The 21,177-nt window shown below is 42.9% G+C and overlaps 1 protein-coding gene across 1 annotated transcript in view; it reads right to left on the bottom strand.

The window, feature by feature from the left end:
• The window catches only part of SLC14A2 (solute carrier family 14 member 2), a 54,937-nt gene extending 39,663 nt beyond the window's left edge, over positions 1-15,274 (bottom strand). The window contains exons 1-4 of the mRNA XM_060029536.1: positions 15,095-15,274; positions 5,925-6,105; positions 4,765-4,954; positions 2,130-2,258 (exon numbers count right to left, since the gene is read on the bottom strand). Of these exons, the coding sequence (XP_059885519.1) occupies positions 2,130-2,258; positions 4,765-4,954; positions 5,925-6,105; positions 15,095-15,274 (680 nt within the window). The remainder of the gene's footprint in view (positions 1-2,129; positions 2,259-4,764; positions 4,955-5,924; positions 6,106-15,094) is intronic.
• Between the last annotated feature and the right edge of the window lie 5,903 nt (positions 15,275-21,177).

Raw genomic sequence — 21,177 nt, 5'->3', positions numbered from 1 at the left:
TAACCAATCTTATAATAACTATAAATGGAGTGTAACCTTTAAAAACTGTGAATCACTATATTATACACCTATAACTTATATAACGTTGTACAGCAACTATATTTCAATTAAAAGAAAGGCTTACTAGATCCACAAGGTGTATGGGCCTTGGCCATCATCTACTTCTGCCCTCACCTCCTGCCACCCCTCCTTCATTCACTGGGCTTCAGCCCCTCTGGTCTTGTTTCTTGAACACATCATACTTCTCCAGTAGGTGTCTTTGCATATGCCACTGGTTCTGCCTGCAATATACTTCACCCAGATCTTCAGATGGCAGGTACTTTCTTATTTAGGTGACAGTTCAGATGTCTCCTCTTCCAAGTGGTCTTCCCTGACCACCCAAGTCTGGGATCACTCTTTGTCCCATTTGCTCCATTTTGCTTTCCTCAAAGCACATATCATATCTTGAAACGATCATTTTACTGAACAATTGATGAGTTTATTTCTATCTTTGCCAAGAAGAATGTCAGCTCCCAGAGGATGGAGACTTTCTCTTGCTCACAGCTCTCCCCGACATCTAGAATAGTCTCTGCACATAGCAGGCCCTCAGCAAATTTTTGTTTGTTGGATAACTCCAGCACTACTTAGTACCTACGCTGTGGATTGGATTTCCAGGATTGTGTGAGTGGATTCATGAAGTGCCCGGGTAGTAGCACAGAGCTCAGCCAGCGTAGGGGCCCAATGTTTTTTTCTTTTTTTTTTTTTTCACTTTAAATTGGGAAGTGAGGGTGGGGATGGGGGCACGGCAGACACACTGCCACCCAGTGCACTGTGTCTGAGGGGCTTAATCTATGTAGCTATAAACCAAATGTATGCAAATGAAGACAAGTTCTCCTCCTCCTCAGGCGTGGCGTGTGGGGGACATTAAGGAAATCCCCACAGAAATGACTGTGTTAGCATTTTGTCTTGATAGATTAACGAAGAAATCCTAAGAAGAAATGTAAATTGCCCAGAATGCTTAATGTAGTAATTTATTTGCAAACACTCCTAAAAAGTAATGGAACAGCACTTAAACTAAATTAAACTAACTGTTTTTAGTAACTCCAGACTTTGAAACCAAAGAAAGATGTTAAAAATCAGTCGACATGTCAGAGAGTGGTAGAGTTCAGGGGGTTGCGGGACATGGGCTCCCCTCAGGCTTCCTGCTACCATGTGACAGTGGGTGCGACCAGACCCCTTGACGCTATAGGTTAGGAACCTATAGGAACGCTATAGGAACCACTGTAGATTCAAGTGAGCTGAACATTACATATGTAAGAGGCCTATTTGTTGCTAACACCCTTCATCTTGACTTTTATTCCTTCTGAAAAATGAGGCAAATGCACAGCAAGACCTCAACTGATGCTTCTTGTTCAAAGATTCTATGCTTTAAATATAGACATTTTGTTTCAAGAAAGCTCTTTGATTCTATCACAAGTGAGTTTCAGCTTTTGGGTCTTGGTTAGGCCATGAGATAGACGATTCCCATGTAGGCTGGAGTTGAATAGTGCAGACTCTGGGTTCATCATCTGGTGCAGGTTGCAAAGCCTCTGCATGCCTTAGCCTTCCCTTCTGTAAATTGGGGACAGTAATAGTCCTCCCTTGCCTAGCACTGTGCCTGGCATGTAGAAAATACTCAGTAAATGTTAGCCTTTATTACTAAGCCTATCATTCAGAGGAGGTTGTCAGCACAGTAAAAAAAAAAAAAAAATCTTCCCTGGTGGCGCAGTGGTTGAACGTCCGCCTGCTGATGCAGGGGACACGGGTTCGTGCCCCAGTCCGAGAAGATCCCACATGCCATGGAGCGGCTGGGCCCATGAGCCATGGCCGCTGAGCCTGCGCGTCCGGAGCCTGTGCTCCGCAACAGGAGAGGCCACAACAGTGAGAGGCCTGCGTACCGCAAAAAAAAAAAAAATGTAACGTTTGCTCTTTGAAAGGTCCGTGTTATTCCAAACTCAAAATGATCCTCTTCTGTTGCAACTCAACTCAGGGACTCTTGCAAGATAGAGACAAACCAGGTTGACTATGAAGACACTGGGCCCCACAACATTGTCAGACACAGCACCTTGGGGCCCTGTAGGTCCAAGAGTGGAAAGAAAGAGGTGCCTCACCAGGACATGGCTGTGAAGGTCACAGGAAGCAGAAGCCACCAGTAATAGTCTAACTTCTCGGAGAACACAGCTATCAGCATTCCCACCAGCATCCCATTGTACCCATGGAGACCCGAGGCGATGGTGGTCCTGGGGTTGAAAACAGAGGTACTGTGTGAATTTGTTGGCACTTACTGGGTCTGTTCCTCCTGCTGCTCACAGAAAAAAGTCAGCTTAGTCAATGAATATAGGGTAGTCACACAGCTGCCGGCACATTTCTAGATCACACACACACACACACACACACACACACACACACACACACCTTGATTACCCTTACTGATCTAGAATTAAATAATGCACTTTGTGTCTAAGCTCCCCTTTGCTTCTCAGGGGAGTCTAGACTGCTTTATATAGAGGGAAATCTAAGAGAAACCTGAGGTGTGTCATGGGGAAGGGGTGTGTGTGTGTGTGTGGTTTTTCAGAGAGAAAGGAGGGTTCAGAGAGCACTGGGGTAGTCAGGGATGGCTCCCTGGCGGAGGAGGGATTTGAAGGAAGGGTAGGATTAGTTAGGCTGAAGCAAAAGTGCTCAGTTGGGAAGAGTGTGATGCTACATGGTAGGTTGGGTGGGACCCATCAGAGAAGGCTTTGGAAACCAAGCTGAGGGACTGGGTCTTTAGCTAATGCACACTTGTCTTAGATTCTTAATCAAGATATTTGGGAAGATTAGGCAGGGAATGTGTGTGTGTTTCCCTCATAAAACTGGGAGCAAAACAAGAGTCCATGGAGCAGCTCTTTGAATGGCTTGGCAAGTTTTCCAGTGGATTATGGTCAGGAGGGAAGTTGGCGAATTAGACTGTCAGAGCAGGAAGGGACACAGGCTTCTTGAAGGTGACCTGTAGGTGGGCTGGATGGAGTTCACCTCAGGGCAGTTTTGGCGAACAGTGATGGAACAGTAGGACAAGAGCTGATCCTGTTGGAGGCCATTTCTATGCCAGCTCTCCGTGAGGCTGTAGGTGAGTGGCAGCAAGGAATAGGGAACCCACTGCTTGAAACAGAGACACAAATCTTGGCTGGAGCCCATTTCTTCTGTCACCTACCAGACCTACACCCCAAAGAATTCAGCCTCTTATTCATCTGATCTCGTATGGTCTCCCAGCTAGAATTGGCGTGGTCCCCCAAGGCCACCTTAGAGGGGCACTGACACTTCTCATGGGAGACAAGTCAACCCACGCCTGTGCCTTGGTGGAGCTGGAATGTCAGGGGGGCTGGAGGAGTGCAGCGTTGGTTATAACACAAGCAATTCGGATCACTCCCAGGCTCTGGGGTCACCAGGGGCCCCCGGATCTGCCGTCCACTCTGTCCACGTGCCAGGGAGAGCACTGACCTCCAGCCTAGAAGACGCAGGTCACGTGTCCAAGCCTGAACCCTGCCATCCACTGGCTGTGGCTCCTTCCGTGAGCACCTTACTCCGCCTAGCCTTCTTTCTCTCACTTGCAAAATGTGGACCCTCTTACCTTCACTGTCTGCCTTGTGAAGTGGCAGGAAGAATCACAGGTAACAAGGCACGACAGTGTTTTTCAATATTTTTACAGTACCCCATGGTAAGGAAGGAATGTGTTCATATTTTATAGTATGGCCCAGTTTCTCTCTCTCTCTCACCACCCCCACACACACCCAACATGATTGAAACAAAAATTTCACAAAATAATATTTACCTTTACTACATATGGATTACTCTAATCTGTTTTATTTTACTGTACTATTTTAATTTAAAAAATCCTGTTTTTAAAAATTCATGATCTACAAATGAAGTGGTGACTGCCAAATTTAAAAAAACCTGAGACTCTGGGCATTCCCAGACCTCTCTGATCATCAGAACTACCCAGGAGAATCTTGTTTAAAACACCACCCACCTCCAGATCCACTGAATGGGAATATCTCTGGGAGGGAGGGGGACTGGGGCGGTGCTGAGAAACTACATTTCTTAACAATCACTCCAGGTGTTTCTGGCCATCAGGAAAGTTTGGGAACCATTGGAATAACATATGGCAAAGTCTGAGGAAATGGTCCCGTTCTCTAAAATGCGCTTGTTGTTGTTACTGGGCTTTGTGACCACCGGTGCAGAGCTGACCCCCACCCCCCGACCCAACCTGCCCCCTTTCAGCTCCTGTTGTTCCCTTCTCCATGCCACCCCCCCACGCCCTCACTGCTCTCTCCTCTCGCCTTCCTCTCTCCTACATCAATGTTACTAGATCAAGTCTGCCCTCTCTAAACTTCCCAACACTTAATGAGGTCTGCCTTCTCTGAGCTCTCCAGTATATACTGTCTTGTATTATTCTGAGACTTTTCTTATCTGTTAGTCTTATCTCCCTCAACTAGATTGTAGGCTCCATGAAGGAAGAGCAGCTTAAGTGTTCCTCTGCACCTGCCTTTGAGGGAGTGTTTCCAGAAGTCTCTACAGTCAGATGGAGCCTGGTACTGTCACTTGTTGTGAACTTAGGAGAAGTTTAACTGTGTAAAGAACTCCAGTGACATGTTTAAAGCTGATACTCAGGAGACTGTGGTTGGCTGATACTAGGATAAGGTCACTCAAGTAAACACTTCTCCACCTGTCTATCCCAAGAACCCAAGACCCTCAGAGAGAGGAACTCACCTGTCCTGGCTCAAGACAAGGGCAGTTAAAGTTGACACCACTGTCCCCAGACCCCCAGCAATTGTCCACCAGGGATTCTGGATCAGGAGCCCTATGAAGATGATGAGCCCGCTGAGAGGGTTGTTGACGAACATCACCTGAGCGGCCCCCCTCAGAACCCAGTCTGTGAACTGGAAGGCCAGGGGCTTATCTGAAAGAGATAAGCAGAGTCATCAGCAGGGATCAGCCTGTGCTTCCCTGCTGGACCACTGGTTGGCGAGGCAACCAAGGCAGACAGGGATGCACTAGCCAGGACATTTTCCCTCATTCAGTCTGGCGCCCAGCCCGAATCTCTGCGTGGCCTGACAATCAGTCCACAGTGGTGTCAGTTTTGCCATACAGACTGAGGCACCATGCTGAGACCAATTTAACGCTATTCCAGCCATCGCCTTGGTTGGTAAGGAAGCCCCAGGAACATTCCAAGGGAAATTTATTGGTCCAAAGGAAGAGGTGGGGAGGGAAGGAAACTCTTTTTGTGTAGAGCTGTATGACTCAATTGAGGGCTGGTATCTGAGCAGCAAAGAATACAGTCTGGAGAAAAGAAGGCTTGGAAAGAAATGATTTTAGCCCAGCTGTGAAATCAGCATTGAGTTATGTATTGACATGCATTCTGTCTCATTCTCTGGTTTGGTTTCCAGAACAATATATACAAGTGGGGGGCAAGTGGGGGAGGGTAGGTTAGGGATATTTGTTGCAACATTTAGTTTAGGGAAACTAGGAGAAGAATGATGTTAAAAGGGAAGAATCTGGAACATTGGGGAGGCTGAGGCCAATATTTTCTTGGCACATAGAAAATGACTGTGGAATAAGTGAAGGAATGACCATTCAGTTTGTTTGAAAATGACTTCTACGTTGCTAATGTGGTTGTTTTATATCTATTCCATGTAGGAGTGAAGAATTTGCAAAGAACTAAAATCAGTGGAATGCACTGAATTCTGAAACCATGGGAATTCAGGTAGTAGGATACATTACGGCCACCCAGAGCCAGCCCTGAGCTGGGGGACCTCAAATGTGGGGGCCCTGCCATGGGTGAGTGTGGGAGCAGCTTCCTCAGTCCAAGCCAGAGGGAGGGCTGGCTCTCTGGCCTGGCCTGGCTGCTTCTGCCCTGGGCATTGGCCTACCTTTCAGCCAGTTCCTGCATTCCTTCATCTCGCCTGTGAGGTAGCCCACAGCTTGAAAGAGGCTGATGCCCCCTTGGCCCAAAGAGCCCTGAGGGGCTGCCCCACTTTCTCTTCTTCTACCCTTTTCATTGGGTTTTTCAATCTTCACAATGTGGCTTTCTTCGCTGGATGACCGAAGATCCTTTAAGGAGAAGCCATGACAAAACATCAAATAATATAGCTTTTTGAGAGCAGGGGCATTTGGGGGTAGGGAAGATTGTCAGATTTTTTGATAAAGGTAGAGGATCATGAGACAAATAAATGTCCATTGTGCAATGCTGTCTAGAGTGCCCCACGCAGGCCTGCTCTTCCCAGGACTTCTACACATTCCTCATAGCAGGGTTCTTAACTTTTTGTGCCATGGATCCCCTTTGGCAGTTTGGTAGGCCTGTGGGCTTCCTTCCAGAATGTTTGTAAATGAATAAAATAAATAAGATTGCAATGAAAACCAATTATATTGAAATGCAGTTATCACAGTATTAAAAAAAAAACCTGCTATGCATATAGGGGCAGCAGATCCAATACCAATTATAATTTTAAAGCATTGATGAGTGACTATGTGGGATAACAACTCAGGACAACTCTATAGGGCCATTCTAGCTCCAGAACTCACCGTAGGCTCACCTGAGGCCTTTATTGTGACTGCATCACAGCCCAACTTCTGCCTAATTCTGCTGCCTTTACTTCTCTACAAGTATTGACCCCAAGGATACACCCCAGTAAACTTCTTACATCCAACCCTCCATCTCCTCTTCTCCTCTTCTCAGGGAACCCAATCATGTGACAATGACAAAAATCTCAGGTACTACTAATACGGCTGTTCTTTGCTTATATTTGTAATTGAAGTAAATGTTAAAGTTCATTGGAGGTTAGTGAAAATAAAGATAAATTAGTTTTTCCATCCAAGTTCATATCCCCGTCAATCTTGTCTATGGATGCCTGGGTCAGGACTCCTTGCTCTAAAACTGTGCTTTCCAATATAGTATCCATATGGCTCTTGGCACCTAAAATGTGGCTAATCTGAACTGAGATGTGCTCGAAGTAGGTTTTGAAGGTTTAGTACGAAAAAAGAATGTGTAAAAGTTCTCAGTGATACTTTATATTGATTAAATATTAAAATAATAATATATGTATTTATATATATTAGGCTAAATAAAATATATTATTAAAATTAATTTCACCTGATTAATACAGATAGCCAAAAGATACATAAAGTATGCTCAACATCACTAATTATAAGAGAAATGCAAATGAAAACTACAATGAGGTATCACCTCATACCAGTCAGAATGGCCATCATCAAAAAGTCTACAAACAATAAATGCTGGAGAGGGTGTCGAGAAAAGGGAGCCCTCCTACACTGTTGGTGGGAATGTAAATTGGTGCAGCCACTATGGAGAACAGCATGGAGGTTCCTGAAAAAACTAAAAATAGAGCTACCATATGATCCTTCAATCCCAATCCTAGGCATATATACGGGGAAAAACATAATTCAAAAAGATACATGCACCCCAATGTTCATTGCAGCACTATTTACAATAGCCAAGACATGGAAGCAACCTAAGTGTCCATCAACAGATGAATAGACAAAGAAGATGTGGTATATTTATACAATGGAATATTACTCAGCCATAAGAAAGAATGAAATAATGCCATTTGCAGCAACATGGATGGACCTTGAGATTATCATACTAGATGAGGTAAGTCAGTCAGAGAAAGACAAATATATGATATTGCTCATATGTGGAATCTAAAGAAAAAATAATGCAAAGGAACTTATATACAAAACAGAAATAGACTCATAGACTTAGAAAATAGACTTATGGTTACCAAGGGGGAAGTGGGGGGAGGGATGGTTAGTTTGGATTAACATATATACATTACTATGTATAAAATAGATAACCAACAAGGACCTACTATATAGCACAGAGAACTACACTCAATATTTTGTAATAACCTATAAGGGAAAAGAATCTGAAAAAGAACATATATATATATATATATATATATATAAAACTGAACAATAATATATATAGTTATATATATAACAGAATCACTATGCTGTATATCTGAAACTAACACAACATTGTAAATCAACCATACTTCAATAAAAAAATAAATTAATTTCACCTGCTTCTTTTTTTTTTTTTTTTTTTTTTTGCGGTACGCGGGCCTCTCACTGCTGTGGCCTCTCCCGTTGCGGAGCACAGGCTCCGGACGCGCAGGCTCAGCGGCCATGGCTCACGGGCACAGTCGCTCCGCGGTATGTGGGATCTTCCCGGACCGGGGCACGAACCCGTATCCCCTGCATCGGCAGGCGGACTCTCTACCACTGTGCCACCAGGGAAGCCCGCTTCTTTTTCTTTTTACTTTTTAAAATGTAGTTAATATAAATTTAAACTTACATGTGTGGCTCATATTATGTTACTATTGTATACTGATGGTCTACAGCTTTCTCTAACCTCATCACTGCATCAAAACTTAAATGTCTTGAAGATGTCAGTAGAAATGGTGAAGTGAGGACCTCCTCAAATTCTCTCTTCCATTAAGGCAATGAGAACATTGGAAAAAAATGTGCTGGAGGTGGTGGATAACAGTTGAGGAAAACAAGAAGCTCATCAAAAAGCTTAAAAGGAAAAACTGGGGAATGAGATATCCAAAGGGGGCTTTAAAAGCCTTGGGCATATTGCTGTGAATCTAGAACACCTCATGCATGTGTAGGGCTTGCACATACCCAGGACAGTATGTATGCTCAAGAAAGACCTGAGAATGCCCTAAGCTCTCACCTCTGGCTTAATCTGAATCTCTATGAAAGCAGAAATTAAAGGCTAGGTGGAGTTGAAAACTGCCTAGGTGAGTGTTGAAGATGCCCCAACACACAGACAGCTCTCCTTGGCAAAGACTGAGAAGCTTACTGATCCCAGGCATTTAAGAAAATCTCTGGCCAATAATTAGCTAAACTTTAAGCTGACTGAGCAGAGATTTCAGTGGCTACAAATGACAAAAGAATAAAGACTTTCCAGAACTAGTCCAGAAAAGCCATTAAACAAAGAAGCCAGCAACGACAAAACCTGGGGAGAGGGAAGAATCTGATTTTCAGAGTTGTCACATTATTTAAGACATCCAGTTTTTTAACAAACAATTATGAGACATGCAAAGAAACAAGAAAGTATGAGACAAGGGAAATAAAGCAATCAATAGGAACTGTCCCTGAGGAAGGCCAGACTTATTCAACAAAGATTTAAAATCGCCTTAAAATATCATCAGGGAACAAAAGAAAACCATGTTTAAAAACTAAAGGAGAGTATGAGAAATATGAGAACAATCTCACTAAATAGAGATTATCAATAAAGAGGAAATTATAAAAAAGAAACAAATAGAAATCCTGAAGTTGAAAGGTATAAAAATGGAAATGAAAAATTTGTTAGAGGAGCTCAACAGCAGCTTGGAGCACTCAGAAGAAAGAATCAGGGCTTCCCTGGTGGAGCAGTGGTTGAGAGTCCGCCTGCCGATGCAGGGGACACGGGTTCATGCCCCGGTCTGGGAAGATCCCACATGCTGCGGAGCAGCTGGGCCCGTGAGCCATGGCTGCTGAGCCTGCGCGTCCGGAGCCTGTGCTCCACAACGAGAGAGACTACAACAGTGAGAGGCCTGCGTACCGCAAAAAAAACAACAAAAAAAACAACAAAAAAGAAAGAATCAGAAAACCTAAAGGCAAGTCAATTGAGATTATCCAATCTGAGGAACAGAAAGAAAACAGAAAGATGAAAAATGGACATAGCCTCAGAGACCTGTGGGACCCATCAAGTGTACCACCATATGCATAATGGGCATTCCAGAAGGGAAGGAGAGAGAAAGGGGCAGGAATATTGGACAACTTCCCAAATTTGATGAAAATCAGTAATAGACACATCAAAGTAGCTCAACAAACTTCCAGTAGGATAAACTCAAAGAGGTCTTCACCTAGACATATCATAAACTATTAAAAGTCAAAGACAAGAGTAATTTTGTATAGACTCTTGAAAGCAGCAAGAGTGAATCAAGTCATTACATACAAGAAATTCTCAATAGAATTAACACCCAATTTCAGAAACCATGGAAGTCTGAAGGCAGTGGAATGACATATTGAAAGTGCTGAAAGAAAGACTGTCAATCAAGAATTCTATATTCAGCAAAACAGATTTTTAAAAATGAAGGAGAAATTAACACATTCTGAGATAAATGAAAACCGAGAGAATTTATTGCTAGTAGACCTGCCTATGAGAAATATTAAAATGAGTCCTTCAGGCTGATATGAAAGGACATTAAGAAGGACACTAGTATCTCAAGAAGAAATAAAGAGCATTGGTAAAGGTAACTACATAGGTAAATATAATAGACAGTATAAATGTAGTTTTGGTAATTCTCTTCTTCCCCTTCTGATGTAAAGACAACTTCATAAAATAATTGTAAGTCTGTGTTGGTGGGCATACAGTGTATAAAGATATAATTTGTATGACAGTAACAGCACAAAGGAGGTGGGGATAGAGCTACATAGGAACACAGCTTTTGGATAATATTGTAATTAAGTTGGTTTTAATCCAAGCTAGAATGTTATAAATTAAGATGTTTAGTTGTAATATCCAGGGCAACTACTCAGAAAATAACTAGAAACATATAGAAAACAATGACAGAAGAATTAAAATGATACACTAGAAAATATCTGTTTAAGACAAAAGATGGCATAGTGAAATAATAGAGAAACAGAAAAAAGACATAGAAAACAAATAGCAAAATGGCAGGCATAAATCCTACCTTATCAGTAACTAAATTAAATATAAATGGATTCACAATTCAATTAAAAGACAGAGATTGGCAGAACGGAATTTAAAAAGTTATACAACTATATCTTGTCTACAAGAGACACAATTTATATTCAAATATGTAAATAGATTGTAAGGATGGAAAAAGATAATATTGTGCAAACCGTTACCAAAAAAAAAAAGCTGGAGTGACTATACTAAGATCAGCAAAATAAACCTTTTGCTAAGACAAAAATTGTTACTGGAGAGTAAGAAAAACAATTTTAATGATAAAAGGATCAATCTATGAAGAAGGTATAAGAATTATAAACACTAACATGCCTAACAAAGCCCCAAAATACATGAAGCAGAAGTTGGCAGAATTGAAGGGAGGAAAAGTCAACTCAATAATAATAATTGGAGACTTCTATACTCCACTTGAAAAAATGGATAGAATAACTAGACAGAAGATCAAGGAAATAGAAGACTTGAACAACACTATAAACTAACTAGACCTAATACATATCTATAGAACACTTCACTCAGCAATCGCAGAATATACCTTTTATAGTGCACATGGAACCTTCTCCAATATAGACCATGCTAGGCCATAAATAAGTGAAACATTTTTACTGATAAAAATATCAGTAAAGGGATTGAAATCATTCACAATATGTTCTCTGGTCACAATGGAGTGAAATCAGAAATCAAACATAGAAGGATATTTGGAAAATATGTGGAAATTAAACAACACACTCCTAAATAATCCATGGATCAGAGAGGAAATCAGAAGAGAAATTGGAAAATATTTCATTCATTGAGATGAATGAAAACAAAACCACAACACACCAAAACTTATGGGATGCAGCTAAATCACTGAGTAGAGTGAAATTTGTAAATATAAATACCTATGTTAAAAAAGAAGAAATATCTCAACAACCTAACCTTTCACTTTAAGAAACTAGAAAAATAACAGCGAATTAAACCCAAAGCAAGTAGAAGGAAGGAAAAGTTGGTTCTTTGGAAAGATCAAAATTGACAAACTTTTAACTAGTTTTACAAAGAAAAAAAAGAGCAGATTGAAATAACTAGAATCAGAAATGAAAGAGGGTGCATTACTACCAACCTTAAAGAAAAAGAAAGGATTATAAGGAAGTGGATTATAAAGAAATTAATAATTGTATGCTAATAAATTAGATAACCTAGATGAACTGTATAAATTCTTAGAAAGCCACAAACTACCAAAACTGACTCAGGAAGAAATAGAAAATCTGAATTGACATATAACAAGGTAAAGCAACTGAATTAGTTAAAAACCAAACCAAACCAAACCAAACCAAAATTTCCCACAAAACCCCAAGTCCTGGTGGCTTCACTTGTGAATTGCACCAAATGTTTAAATAATTAATACCAATATCTTCTAAAGAGTAGAAGAGAAGGGAACACTTCTTAACACATTCTATGAGGCTACTATTATCCTGATACCAAAACCAGACAAAGTAATCACAAGAAAGAAAACTACAGACCAATATGCTTTATGAATATAGATGCAAAAATCCTTAACAAAATACTAGCAAAACAAATCCAAGCAGGATATAAAAAAGATTATAACCAAAAGAGAATTCTAAGAATTTGAGGCTGTTTCAACCTATAAAAACTATCAACAGATTGTTTAATAGAATAAAGAAAAAAACTCACATGATTATCTTGATAAACACAGAAAAAACATTTGAAAAATTAAGCAACCTTTCCTGATAAAAAACAATCAACAGACTAGGAATAGAAAGGAAGTTCCTCAACCTAATAATAAAAACCCACAGCTAATATCAAACTTAATGGTGAAAGACTGGATGCTTTCCCTCTAAGATCAGGAACAAGAGAAAGATGTGTGCTCTTGTCACTACTATTCAACATTGTACTGGAAGTTCTAGCCAGAGGAATTAGGTAAGAAAAAAACAGACAAAAGGGACCCATATTGGAAAGAAAGAATTTAAACTATCTCTATTTGAAGATGGAACATCCTTTTATACATAAAATCCTTAAGGAATCTACAAAAAACTATTAGAGATAATGAATGAGTTCAGCAAGTTTGCAGGATAGACAACCAATATACAAAACAAATTTATTTTTATACATTGGCAATGAACAATTGAAAAATAAGATTAAGAAAGCAATCCTATTTATGCAGCATGAAAAAGAATCAAATATTTTGGAATGAATTTAACAAAAGAGGTGCAAGACTGTACACTTAAAAACTACGAAACATCATTGAAAGAAATTAAAGACTCAATAAAAGGAAAGATAACCTATGTCCAAGGACTGAAAGACTTAATATTGTTAAGATGACAATATTCTCCAAATTGATCTATAGATTTAACACAATCCCTATCAAAATGCCAGTTGCCTTTTTATTTTTTTTCAGAAATTGAAAGTTGCATCCTAAAATTCATATGGAAATTTAAGGATCTCAGAATAGATACAACAATCTTGGAAAAGAAGAACAAAGTTGGAGAACTCATACTTTCTGATTTCAAAACTTACTGCAAAGCTACAGTGATCAAGGTGGCGTGGTATTGCCATAAGGATAAACATATAAATCAGTTCAATAGAAATGAGAGTCCAGAAACAAACCCATACATTTATAGTCAATTGATTGTTGATAGGAATATCAAGACAATTCAGTGGAGGAAGGATAATCTTTTTAACAAATGATTCTGGGACAAGTGGACATCCACTTGGTAAAGTATTAAAATTGGACCCCTATTTAATATCATATACAGAAGGGAACTCAAAATGGATAAAAGACTTACATGTAAGAGCTAAAACTATAAAACCCTTAGATTAAAACATTGGAGTAAATCTTTGTGACCTTGGATAAGAAAATGTTTTCTTGCATATGACACCAAAAGCATAAGCAATCAAAGAAAAAATAGATAAATTGGACTTAATCAGATTGAAAAACTCTGCTTCTAGGACATGATCAAGAAAGTGAAAAGATAACTTACAGAGTGGGAGAAATTATTTGCAAATTATATATCTGGACAGGGTCTAATATCAAGAATATAAAAAGAATGATTACAACTCCACAATAAAAAGACCAATAACCCAATTTAAAAAATGGGCAAAAGGTGTGAAAAGACATTTTTCCAAAGAAGATATACAAGTGGCCAGTAAGAACATGAAAAGATGTTCGACATCATTTGCCATTAGGGAAATGCTAATCAAAATCACAATGAGATGCCATTTCACATTCACCTAGGCTGTAACAAAAAAGACAACAACACATTTTGATGAGGAGGTGTAGTGGCACGATGTGCACATTGCTGGTGAGAATATACACTAATGCAGCCACTTTGGAAAAAGAGTTTGGCAGTTTGTTAAAATATTAAACATAGACTTACCATATGACCCAGAAATACCACTTCTAGGTATATACCCAAGAAAAATAGAAACGTGTCCACACAAAAACTTCTACACAGATGCTTATAGTAGGATTACTACTTATACAGCCTCAAAGCAGAAACAACCCAAATGTCCATCAGCTGATGGATAAATAAAATACAGTATATTCATACAATGAAATATTATTTGGCCATAAAAAGGAATGATCTACTGAAAGAACCCAAAAACATTATGCTAAATGAATGAAACCAACCACAAAAGGCCACAAATTATATGATTCCATTTATGTGAAATGTACAGAGTAGGCAAATCCATAGGGACAGAAAGTAGATTGGTGGTTGCCAGGGGTTGGGGGGAGGATGGAATGAGGACCGACTGCTAATGAGTACGGATTTTCTTTTTGAGGTGATAAAAATATTCTGGCATTAGATAATGATGATGTTTGCACAGCTTTGTAAATATGCTAGAAAACTGTAATGTATACTTGAAAGGCGTGAATTTTATGGTACGTGAATTACATCTCGTTAAAAAAACCTAAGCAGTCTTGGGTTCTCTTCCACTGAATCTGTAGCTAGCCAGGCTGCCTTGGTGCTTCTGGGTCCAAGGAGTGCTGAAGGCCTGTGTTTGAATGAGGGCTTCCTTTTGGAGATAGTAGAGTAATTCAAGGGTGCAGGTGTAAGGGGAAAGATTTTGGGGACTGGTTGGAAGACTGGTATGTGTGTGTGTGCATTCTCTACTTGTCCTTAAAAATCATGTCGCACACAGAGCCACATTTTCCATCTAAGGCCAAGTAGGGCTGCTTGTGGGTGTGAGCACGTATGGGGGGCAGAATCTCCCCAGCGGTGACACTTCCATGGCATTAGGTCACATGTGCTGGGAGGCAGCATCTTTCTACACTCTTTCTCCTACTATCCACCTGGGAAACACCCTGGGAGGGACGTTCCTCACCTTTTCTTCAGGCATTTCCAGGAGGGGCAGAGCCGGATGTGTATCCTGGGGGCTTGAGGGCCAGCTAGGGCTGGTAAGCTCTGACTCATAGAGTTTGTGTCTGCTGGAAAGAGGCTCTGGCAGGAGAGGACTGCTGTGAATGTGAGTGTCAGACATCTCTTCCATGCGGCGGTCACTCATGGATCATGTGACTGGTGAAAGGAAAGGGAAAGAACAGGTGAGTCAGGATGGGGCCTCAGGGACTTGACCAAGGCTGGATGGAGGCCCCAGGAGGACTGAGGTCTGTCCTGACACAAGGGACCTACTCCTCCAGTCTCCAGAGGGGCCTGAAGCCATTCCTCAACCCACGTGACCTGTACCTTTCAAAATCCCCCCATTCTTCCAAGCCCAGAAGAAAGTCCATTTCTGCTGTGCAGATTTCCCTGACCACCCAGTTAGACTAGATCTCTTTTTTTTTTTTCTGATCACTAAAATATTTTTTCTCTACCTTTCATATCGTCTATTGTACTCTCTTATTGTGGTAATTAGTTGTACATATATTTTCCCCTTGATACATACATGTGGATCTGGGTCTTCCAACAAAATGGGAGTCTAAGAGAGATTTGTTTTCTTAGTTGCTGTGCAGCTTATATTGCTGACAGTTGGCCTGCAGTGCCCCCTCTCTCCCCTCTGCCCTCAGTGCCCTTTCCAGCTCCTGCCCCCTTCCCTTCCCCAGGAGCAGTAAGCAGCTCTGGTATGATCTCTTGGAGGCTATGTGCACCGGTCCCTCTATGTGGGGCTCCTTTTCCTTTCACCACTGGGCCAGGGCTTATGCCAGGACTTGGTTTTAAACAACCTCTGCCCAGCGTCCTTAGTTTCCAGTTTAGTCTGCCTGCCCCCTCGTAGTTCTGTACTTCTCCTCTTCCTGTCTCAGCCATTCTTCCTTGGCCTCTTCCAGCTCAATTACGTCTTCCTTGACTTTGACTTTATTGCTTCTTTGGGAGGTGGTTTTGGATCTGCACACAGTCTCATCTCAGTATGAGCTAGAGTTTTCCTCATTGGTCCGTGCTGCCATGGGTTAACCTTCCATCTACATACCTGTAACTCCCAAATCTAACATTTCCAGCCCAGTTTTGAGCACTAGATTCATAGATTTAATTCTTTACTTCATACTTGCATGTGGATGTTCCAGAAGCAGCTTAAACTTAATACACTGAGACAACTCATAATGTTCCCTTCCCAAGTCCTGTCCTCCTCCCTCAAAGGGGCCCATCCCAGGAAAAGTCCCCTCCCCCTTCCAAGCTGCTCCTTCAGACAACTCAGGAGTCAAACTTCATGCTCCCTTCTCTTCCACTCTCCAAATCCAGTAATTCTATCTCTAAGATACACCTTAATGTACAGTATCACCACTTAGTTGTCATTACTTCTTGTCACTTCTCCAATAACCTCTCAAATGATCACCTCTACCTCTTCTCAAATTTCTCCTCCAAGCCGTGCTCCACAGGCAGTCAGAGTTGTCGTATTAACACTCAAGACTACTCATGTTTGTTTCCTGATTAAATCCCTTCAGTGGCTACAGAGGGAAAGCCACTGGGCTCCACACTGGCCTCCTTCTAGCACTTTCTACCTCAGGGTCTCTGTAAACGCTGGTCCATCTGCCTGGAAGGCTTCTCCCTCATTCTTTACCTGGGTGACTCCTACTTTTCCCTTTGTGTCAATTATCACCTATCAGTGATGCGTTCCCTGATGGTCTCCTGTCACATGTCCTCATGGGACCCAGTATTTTTCCTTATACTGCTGTATCCCAGCTCCTAGCACAGAGCCTGGCACATAGTAGGTATTCGATAAATAAGTAGTTCAGTGAAGGAGAAGGAGGGAAGGAAGAAAAGGGGGAAGGAAGGGTGGAAAGCTACAGGTAACTGCTAGAGTGGGGGAACTTTACAAATCACTGTGGGTCTCAGGTGTTGAATGGTTTAAGAAGGTGTGGGCCTGCCCACCAGCTCTGCACTTTGAGGCAAAACTCTGCTGTGTCTAGCACTTGTTCTCATTCCCAGGAAGAGCTCATTTGAACCATGGGTGATTTTTAGCATGGGTCAGCAAACATCATTCAGATCCAACCAACTCCTCTTTCTCGTTCTGCCATGGCTCTGAAAGAGGGCCTTTCCTCTATTCTGAGTTTGCAGGTGGCGTTTCAGTGAGTTTCAGACTGCCCTGGAGGGGGCACCCTGGAAAGGTTTAGGAGAGGGAAAGCCCGCAAGCCTGAGAATCTGTCCCTTCCCAATGCACTCTCTCCCTCTGGTGGCCAAGAGGTGATACAGCATCCCAGCCTGTTGGTACGATTCCTTCCAAGTCACCTAGTTGAAAACGTGAGGGGCAGTGAGATATCTAGACACACGATCTGCATGACACTATATATCTGAATGAACTAGAAATGCTCTGGAAAAATCGTGTATTAAATTCAGTGGCTGTGAATTACATTAAAAATCCAGTTGAAAAATAAGTTTTTTCCCCAAACATATTTCATTGAATCTAAGATGTTACCAACTGTAAGATGTATCATTGTTTCATATATAACCAAGAAAGAAGAAAATGCTGGCAATTAAAATTGCAGGTTGCACCCTGAGTTAAGAAATGTTAAAATATGAGAAAGATGTATATTATATAATCAAGGAAACATGATAAAAATCATAGTGATGCGGCTCAGGAATACTCAGGAGTAGGAATTGTTTTCTAACTACGGGACTTCAAACATTTATATATTTTTTTGATGAAAAATGTGTGTGTATATTATGAGCCCTTTAAGAACAGGGCCTGTTACCTTGTTGATTTCTGTATTTGCATTGCTCAGCAGAAAGCCTGACACATAATAAACCCTCAATATATGTTTAATGATTATGGAAAGAATGAATGATTGCACAACGGAAATACTCTCCAGAGTGTCTCCAAAAAGGCTCCATCTTCTCTTCCTTTGAGTCCCTCCTGTATGCAGATAATATTCCCAATTACCGATGGAGAAATCAAGGCCCAGGAAAGCAAAGCAAGAGTTGTTTCTCACGTAGATTAACTCTCTGCACTTTCTGAAGCAAACTTGCTGCCTTGTGACGGCTACAGGGAGCAGAGACCCAGGGAAGACACCAGCTTGCTGCAGAGTCAAGATTAGACCCAGTTTCCCACCCTGGGCTCCTTCTATTACTCCAACTGCCTTGCAGGGCACAGCTGGGGGAGGCGGGGGGGAGGCAGGCAGCCCTCCAGCCTGGGGCCAGGCCCTCAGCCCAGTGTCCTATTTCATAAGCCCACAACGTGATTGCATCTCCTCTGGGGAACACAGCGTTCCTTTGCCATGGGAATGTTTATCCTGTTCAAATGGGGGAATTTTGGCTTTGGGGTAGGGGCGAGACGTGCAGCAAAAACGGCCTTGTAAAGAGAAGGTCACTGTTTGGAAAGAGCAAAGGCTGTGGAAGCTGAGATGCCCAGCTTCACTCTTTTCTCTGCCAGGAGTTGCTGCATGGGCCTCTGTCTCTCCCTCTTTAACGGGTTCTTAGGACAGTGAAACTGCTGACTTGGTTCTTGGCACACAGTAGGTGCTCAGTGATTTTTATTTTCCTCCCTTCGTGTTCTCCCAAATTGAAGGGAAAGATGGCTAAAGCAACCAGATGAGGTGCAAACTGGCTGGTCTGAAGCAGAATGCCTTTCAAAAGTTTCCATAAGGCGTCGGCCACTTGTTAAAACTGGACAGTGAAATCGCTGCCCGAGCCACGTCCCGTCAGAAGGCGGCAGCCCTCAGAGCCCATTCCCAGTTCAGTTCTGAGCCAGTCCATGAAACCTGCTTCCAAGAACACATAATTATCTGCTTGGCGTGAGAACGTTCTCCTTGGCTGCCCGCACCTCCTCTTCTCCCTCAGAAATGTGGACAGAAATGGTTGTTTGGATCAGCCTCCTATCTCTCCAAAAAGCCAGGCCTCAACGTTCCGCAAGGAGGCTTCTCAGATAGACTGGGCCCTCCTTCCTCTTTGTAAGAAGCTCCCTGTTGAATACCTACTGTGTGCCCTTAGGCTATCCCAGGGGGCACGGAGCTGCTGCTCTGGCGGTAGAGAAGCAGGGAGAGAGGCAGCAGACTCTCGGTGTGGAGGGAAAGTGGGCCAGGGTGGGGGGGATGCAGGGACTGCTGTCGAAGCACAGGGCAGTTCCCCAACCTCCCTGCCTCAGGGAGACCAGCCCAGGCTTTCCTGTTAGGGCTTGGCTGAGCAGGCAAGAGGCAGGCGAGCACTCCAGCCAAGGAAATGCCTGAAAAAATACACACCTGTTTTGTGCCAGGAAATCCCAGTTGTGGGCCTGCTGGAGCCGGAGTCAGCCAGCAGCCAAGGCGAAGCTGGGTGTTAGAAGCCAGACTGTGAGTTCTCAGTCCATATACTTGGACCCCATTTCACCTCCCAACATCAGAAAGTGTGGCTTCCACTCTACTGTACTAATTTTGAAATTCTTCTTCTAGCTCTTTTCTCTAAAAGACTGTTTCCAGTAGCAATGTAAAAACATGCCTCTGACCGGTGGGGAGAAGCTGCACCCTCCCTGGCATATTCCTGCAGTTATGAGAGGAAAGGGCCTGTGATTGAGGGGTTTCTGTATTTTTTTTTTTTTTTTTTTTTTTTTTGCGGTACGCAGGCCTCTCACTGCTGTGGTCTCTCCTGTTGCGGAGCACAGGCTCCGGACGTGCAGGCTCAGTGGCCATGGCTCACGGGCACAGCCGCTCCGCGGCATGTGGGATCTTCCCGGACTGGTGCACGAACCTGTGTCCCCTGCATCGGCAGGCGAACTCTCAACCACTACGCCACCAGGGAAGCCCCTCTTTTTTTTTTTTTTTTTGAAGGGTTTCTTGAGTTTTTGGTGTGAATCAGTGCACAGTAGAAGCTCCCCCTCGCTGTGGCTTGTTGGGTTTAAGTCTGCCCGTGACCTTGTCATGGGGAGTGAATCTAAAATGGCCTCATTTACGTCATCTTCCACCCAGCTGAGTTACTGAGGTTGCAGTGCTCTGGAGAAGGAAAAGTGATTAGTACGTTTTCCAAAATATTTACTGAATTGATTAATTTTACCCAAGACTTTACAATTGATACAATTATGGAAAGGGAGAGTTTCCATAAATTTCTACAACCGTAGGACGGAAAGGGATATCCTTTGCCTCTTTCAAACTTTGAAGGTCCATTTTTTAGTGCCTCTGACTGTTGGCTGGGGTCCCACAATCCCATGAGGCAGTCTGCTCTCACTGTGAACAGCTCTGATTACTGGAAACCCTTGGGTCTGTGGAGCTGACATCAAGCCCCTGAGTTTTACCCATCGCGGGCTCTGGTTCTGTCTGTCACGTTGGCACAGGATGCTCGCACTCCCTGTGCCACATAAGAGCACTTCAGGGATTGAGTCCAAACCTTCCTTTCTCTAGGGCAGAGCCCTTGAGCTTCCTTTGATTTGGCTCAGCAGACAAGGCCCCCAGACTCTCTGCCGTCTTGCTACGATCACAGTGACAGCAGGATCAAAGGCAGGGACTTCGCTCTGAAGGACCTTGCTGAGTCAGGCTGGGTCCCTAGGCCAGGGGCTCTGTGGATCCCTGAGCTTGGTGGACAGCTGCTGAAAGGGAGAAATCAGCTGTGCAGGGCTCAGTGGACACTGGAATGGGGACAGAAGAGGCCCATGGGCTGGTGGATCATCCCGAGGGAGGCCAGGGAGAGGCCTGGTCAATAGACAGATAGGCTGGGGAAGAAAGGAAGGGGCCTGGCAGGCCACCGGGCCTAGGTGAGAGGTGCCTTTCTCAGGGTCAGTTGTATAAGATGTTGTCCAAGTGCTGCCTCTTGTTAGGAGTGGTTCAGAGCTTTTCTTGGCAGCTCCAGCCCAATGAGTTTGATTTGGGCTCAGAGGAGCCTGACTCACTGGGGCCAGAAGGTCAGGTGGGTGGGACGGGAGTCAGGAGGCAGCAAAACTCCTCTGGGCCATCAGCAGACTGTCTGGGGTTAGACGGCTGGTGGCCAGTGTGCCGGGGGCCGTATCTTTCTGGCCTCTCCTTCAGGGCCAGGGCTGGGGCCTGTAGCTGGGAATTTAACCAGGGCCCTCAGCTGAAA

This window comes from Delphinus delphis, chromosome 13, assembly GCF_949987515.2.
Source record: "Delphinus delphis chromosome 13, mDelDel1.2, whole genome shotgun sequence".
In the NCBI taxonomy this organism is placed as follows: Eukaryota; Metazoa; Chordata; class Mammalia; order Artiodactyla; family Delphinidae; genus Delphinus; species Delphinus delphis.
This window is presented reverse-complemented; position numbering and strand designations above follow the sequence as displayed.